General features: G+C 36.8%; 1 protein-coding gene across 1 annotated transcript in view; it reads left to right on the forward strand.

Annotated features, from left to right (window-relative positions):
- KIAA0825 (KIAA0825 ortholog) overlaps positions 1 to 6,726 on the forward strand; it is a 244,310-nt gene that overhangs the window by 227,871 nt on the left and 9,713 nt on the right. The window contains exon 22 of the mRNA XM_017880119.1: positions 4,065 to 4,473. Within this exon, the coding sequence (XP_017735608.1) occupies positions 4,065 to 4,473 (409 nt within the window). The remainder of the gene's footprint in view (positions 1 to 4,064; positions 4,474 to 6,726) is intronic.

A 6,726-nucleotide genomic window follows, 5' to 3' on the forward strand; every position in this document is an offset into this window, starting at 1 on the left:
TCGCAAGAACAGAAAACCAAACACCGCATGTTCTCACTCATAGGTGGGAACTGAACAATGAGATCACTTGGACATGGGAAGGGGAACATCACACACTGGGGCCTATTATAGGGAGCAGTGAGGGGTGAGGAATGGCATTGGGAGTTATAACTAATGTAAATGACGAGTTGATGGGTGCTGACGAGTTGATGGGTGCAGCACACCAACATGGCACATGTATACATATGTAACAAACCTGCACGTTGTGCACATGTACCCTAGAACTTAAAATATAAAAAAAATATAAAAATAAAATATTTTTCCATTTGTTTGCAAAAACAACAAATTGACATCACAGATGATGGATACTTATTAGTCAAATTTCAACAATAGCCTTCACCTATTTGGTAGTTAACACTGAAAAATAAACGCCATGATTTTGTGGGCACAGCTAAGGATATACTGGTTTCATGTTGATCTATATGTGTTCGTGTAGTGGCTTTTTCACCTATGACAGCCATGAAAACCTGATCTTGAAACAAACTGAACTTAGAACTTGACCTCTGTATTGTGAAGTGTTAAGCCCAGATTTAAAAAATAATAAAAAAGTACATTGTCCTCATTCAACAAATTGTTACTGATCTTTTTTTACCATTAATAAATACAATTTTAAAATTAATTTTGACATTATTTTCTTTACCTCATTTATTGTAAATTTCCTTTTTGCATGTTTTATCAACCACAAATATATTATTATGGTAGTGCCTTACAGAAAAGAAGAAATGACAAATACATCAATAAACATATATTGCATTCATCCTAAGACATAGATTTTCTTCATAATTTATCAGCTCTAAAGTTGGATGACACAATATGTTACATATATACGGCTTAGGTAGAATTCCACTTATTTAAATAAAGACAGAAAGACAAGTGTGTAGCAGTCTTAAAAGATCCTTCCCTGGTATGTTGTTGACATCATCATAGACTCAGAGCCCTAGAGACTGGTAGAATGGATTTATTAATTTGTCATCAGCCTAAAGGTTCTGATTGAAATTTGCCTTAAGCATTAATGAAATAGCTGGGGATTTGGGTACCCGTAGTCCTCAGAGTTTATAAAATATCAGTGGAGTGTAGGTGTGAAGAAGAAAATTGGTAATCTTTACCTAATATCTACTTAGTTTGTCAAATATTTACTCAGTATCTGTAGTCAAACCCTCTTTAAGACAGAGGGAATACAAGATACAATCTTTCAAGTCAAAGACCTGACAGCAGAATAGGGACTACGAGACACAAACACATAAAAAACAATGAGACATTTCAAATAATTTAAGAACACTAAGGAAGATTTGCTTTATCTATATTTTAAGCCTCACCTAAACACATTAATTTGAATAAAAAGAAAACATTTATTGAGCAACTATTTTTATCAGGTGCTGAGCTAAGTGCTTTCACATTAATGATCTTATTTAATGCAAGAGCCTTAGGAGATTATTCAAATATGTGTTGGACCTAGTTTTTACAAACTTATAAAGACTGCTCCAATTAATTTTTAAAATGATTCTTAAGTTGTCATGGATTGCAGAGGAGTCACTAGATTAGACATATTTTCCAAGAGCTTTGTACTTTTTTGGAACAGAGTGACTTTTTAAATGTTACACATATCTTCAGAAAATGTTCACATTGTTCTGTTATTTTTGTTCAGCAGAAACAGTAAAGAATGTTTTACCAAAGAACTCAGAGCTACTTTCTTTTGGCTTCTCATTCAGTTTTAATGTTCAAATTCCATTATGTATATAGTGGATTAAAACACTCTCTGGCTTTGTGGGATAATCAAGGAGCTAAGAGCTTTGTTTCCCATGCTCTGGAGTTTATAGGCTAGCTGTAAAGACAACTCATGAATATATAAATAACATAATATAAATAAAATAGATGATAATACAAAAATAACATAGCCAATTATGGACCTAATTACCAAAATGGTCATATATAGAATATATTCAAATAAATTCACAAGAGGGGAGAGGACTTTGAACTAAGGGTTGAAGATTATTTGTGAACCCTGAAGACAGAGGGCATTCCATTGAGAGTAATGACGTACTCAGAAGCCTAAAAGCAAAGAGGATAAAGCATGTTAAAGGTCTTAAAGAGAAGGATCATAGAAACAGGCTGAGGCTAGACTGTGGAGTGTTTTCACAGCAAGGCCCAAGAGATTGATCTTATAACAGTGGTAAGTAGCTAAAATTATCACAGCAGGGAAATTGGATAATACAGTTCATAGGGATGAATTCAGTTTTACAGTGCAGGAGAAGGGCTGGACATAGCCTGGAGAAGGGAGATGAGTTAGGAGAATACTTCTACAGTCAAGGTACTATGTGTGAAGAAGGGCTTGAGGTAAGTCAGTAACCTCAGTTGGCCCCAGCAATGGGAAACTGGATGGCAGAGATAAAGGGACAGAACTATATATCAATGCTGATCACTGATTAGGTATGAAGGATCAACAGGAATATTTAACAGGAAGGAAGAATGGGAGGGAGGAGGTGAGGAAAGAGAGTAGTGAGGAAGAAGGGAGGGAGGGAGAGAGGAAGGAAGGAATGAAGGAAGAAAGGAGGAAAGGGTGGGAGGGAGGGAGAAGGGCCAAGCTAGTTTGGAAGACAATGAATTTGGTTTTAGTTATATTGAGTTGACGGTGATGAGGACACAGAAGTGGAATGCTTAACAGAAAGCTGGAGTTACAGGACTACAACTCTGGAGAAAGGCCAAGACTTAACATTCTGGAATCATATAGAAGAGTGGTTCTCAACCAGACACAGTTTTGTTCCCAGGGGACATTTGGCAATGCCTGAAGACATTTTTGGTTGTCACCACTGAGGGGGATGCTACTGACATCTAGTGGGTGGAGGACAGAGATGCAGCTGAACACCCTACAGAACATAGAACAGCTCCTCACAACAAAGGATCATCCAGTCCAAAATGGCAATAGTGCTGACGTTGAGAAACCCTGATATAGAGAAGAAGAATTAATACATTTTTCTTGGAAAATATGTCTAATCTAGTGACTCCTCTGCAATTCATGACAACCTAAGAATCATTTAAAAATTAATTGGCACAGTCTTTGTAAGTGTGTAAAAACTAGGTCCAACACATATTTGAATAATCTCCTAAGGCTGTTGCATTAAGTAAGATCATAAATGTGAAATAGCACCAAACAAGGGAGAACATGTAGAATCATCAGCCAAAAGGCTAAGGACGTCTTAGCAAAAATCTACATCTAAGAGGTGTTAGTAGAAAGTGGAAATAGCATAGGACACAAAGAAGCAAAGAGGAGAGATAGAGGTAAGCAGGAAACAATTTACTGACTCATTCATTCAACCAATATTTATTGATAACTATTATATATGAGGTACTAAGTGCTAGGGATATGTGAATGCCTTCTAAGAGCTTATAGTTTAGAAGAGGGTGACATACAGTGTGCAGGAAAAGGACATAATTATTAGATGATGGGGAGTGCTATAATAAAGGCAACAAAATGGGGATCCCTGAAAGAGAGGGTCTTGGGGCTGTGATGGAAGGGTGTAAATGAACTGAGAGGATGATGAGATGAGATAAGATAAGATGGTGAGGCAAGGCTCTCTGAGGAGGTAACATTTGGGTTGAGAACTGAAAGGAGAGAAACCAGTCCTGAGGAGAGCTGGAATGATTCTGTCATGGATTCCAAGGGAGAAGGGCTTAAGGGGGAGTCAGAAGTATCAAAGCCTACAAAGTTGCCCAGCTGGGAACCTTTGCATTTGTTAATTAGGAGGCCACATGGGTCCTGGAAAGCTGCAGTCTTAAAAGAATACAAATTATGAGTCTAAATTTTCTAATCTTCATTTATGAGAGAAAAAAAACCCGGATTTGTGATTTGGGGGAATTTTAGGTAGTACTGCCGGAGACCCTGGTTAGAGTTCTGTTGGAATATGTCAAGCACTTGATCTTCTTGCCAATTTTCTCCACAAAAATTAAACATCTTTATACAACACAAAACCATGCAATGATTGAACGCAAATGCTAATATTAATCATACCTTTTCTTTTCTTCCCCAGGCTTCACAAGGCTTGCTGCTCAGGCAGTATCTATTGTCATCAGCAAGTTACCTACGGTGATTGCATGTTTGCCTCCCCCAATTAAATACTTCTTTTTTCTGTCTGAGAGAAAAATGTCAAAAAACTTTGTTGAATTGAAGAAAGCTGGCCTGCTTGTCTGGAACTTGATTGTAATTATATGTCGGATATTTGAGGACGGAAACACTGTGGAACTTTTAACGGGTGCCTCCCTTGACAGATGGAGTAAAGAAAAACTGGGTTTAATTTGTATGTGTTTGGAGAGCATCATGGGAGACCAGACAAGTATCCCTAATCAAATGATCCAAAAGGTCATACAGAGCATTGAGCAGCAGAAGCCCAACTGGATTGAACGTCAATTGTTGAAAGCAAGGAAACTGAGCACTGAATGGTAAGGTGATGTTTTTCTCTTACTGGATTTCATCAAATGCTTTCACAATAACAAAATCACCAATAAACAACAATATATTGTCAGATGGGCAGCAATAGTGTTTTGCCAAATTCATGGGAGCTTTGATGAATAAAAAAAAGATAAGTATCCCATTAAAAATTGGATTGTTGCACATTTCTTGTCTTCTTAAAATGTGAACCCCATTGACACACTGGAACATTATACTTGTTTAGTCACCATCTTAAGGTTTCTGATTAAAAGGGTGGTAGTTAAACCCAGGAGAATTTAGTTTCACCCCTTTTCAGTGTGCAAACAGGTATCTAGTGGATACCCTGGAGCATTTTGCAAATGGATTGGGCATGGAGATTAAATTAAGAAGGAATTAATGGATATAAAAGGCTTTTTATTGCTTTCTGTGTACCTGATTGTCAAAAAGGTACACATTTTTCATCTGGTAATGTAAGAATCCCAGAGGGCAACTAGGGCATATCACACTCCAGCTATAAACACACCCAGCTGTTTCTGTATGAAAATGTCAGCCTTCTCATGGGTTTGTCACTAAGAGCTAAGTGATTTGTGATACTGCAAAGATGTTTAAGGGTCCCTGATGAATTTAAATATGTACATAGAGTCCTCCTGTCTTTAAATTAGTCTTCAGGTATAGAATTGCATGGTATTGATAAAGGAATTCCGGCTCACATGGTCTATAGATCACTGTCAGCCCATTTTAAAAACACCCACACACGCTGTCCCTCATTCTTTAAAAATATATTCATGTTGCTAGCAGATACTAATATAACTTTCTGCCCAAAATGACGAAAAGTCACTTGATATATGGTTACTCTTACTAGTACATGGTAATGATAAAAAGATCAGGCTTTGGAATCAGATGGGCAAGTACAAATCCCTTGTAAATGGGTCATCTTGTGCAAGTTATTGAATCTCTCAAAGCCTCAGTTTCAATGATGATACCACACTGACAGAATTGTTTTGAAAAATTAAATAACGTTCATGGAGTTCTTAGCATCAAGCTTGGAACTGATAGGCATTTACTATGTATAAAGTCTATTAAAATACATTGCATTCACTGGTTAGTATTAAGGTAATTAATAATGTTTACTTGTCTATGTTAATCTATAAGACTTTATGTTAATCCAAACGGGGAAAAGTAGGTAATCATGATTTTCCTGGTCTCATCATACTGACCTCTAGAAATGTACTTCTGGAGTGTCCCACGGGTAGGAATTATAATAGCATTCAGGCAAATGCTTAGTAACATTGACAGTGACCGTCTTAATCTTTCTGTTTGCATTCAATACTAATTTACAGGCTTTAATCCAATGACTAAAACATTAAGGCCTGATGTCATTATTCATGGCAGTGGTTGTAAAGGGGAGAAGAAAAACAAGAGTAAAAAGTATATCTGATTATAGTGACAAAGTTAAATTTATGATACTGCTGATTTAGTAGCCCCTATATCAAATAAGATCCATTTAAAGCAATGTCTAGGTAATATATGTAGGGGTACATAAAAGAATCTATAAGCTAAATTTTTTCCTTAAAAGCTGATTTCAATTTAAGTTTTATAAACAGCCCCAACACATCTGGTATCTCCTATAGTGGGAGTTGCCTAGCTAATATTTTGCTGATTAACAATGAGCCAAAAGATTATTTACCTCTCATACAACATGCATAAAAAATGAAGAATTGCTGACTTAAAAAAACGCAGTACAGCCCTCAAAGTTTCTGAGTAATTATGTAATTAGCACAATACATCTTTCTCAATTTCTCAAATGATATCATATACAAAGTGCAGTTTTAAAGTTATGTATTGCATTTATTTGAAAAAGAGTTAAATTTGACTTAACTCACTTTAGGTAACAATCTCTTACAGAGTTTGGGCAGTATAAGAGTGTTTCTTGGCTGGGTGCGGTGGCTCACACCTGTAATCCCAGCACTTTGGGAGGCTAAGGCAGGCGGATCACCTGAGGTCAGGAGTTCGAGACCAGCCTGACCAATATGATGAAACCCCATCTCTACAAAAAATACAAAAAAAAAAAAAAAAAAAAAAAAAAAGGTAGCTGGGCATGGTGGCAGGCACCTGTAATCCCAGCTACTTGGGAGGCTGAGACAGGAGAATTGCTTGAACCCAGGAGGCGGAGGTTGCAGCGAGCCGATTTCGTGCCTTTGCACTCCAGCCTGGGCAATAAAAGTGAAACTTTGTCGCAAAAAAAAAAAAAAAAAAAAAAAAAA

This window comes from Rhinopithecus bieti, unplaced genomic scaffold, assembly GCF_001698545.2.
Source record: "Rhinopithecus bieti isolate Rb0 unplaced genomic scaffold, ASM169854v2 scaffold_12189, whole genome shotgun sequence".
Classification (NCBI taxonomy): domain Eukaryota; kingdom Metazoa; phylum Chordata; class Mammalia; order Primates; family Cercopithecidae; genus Rhinopithecus; species Rhinopithecus bieti.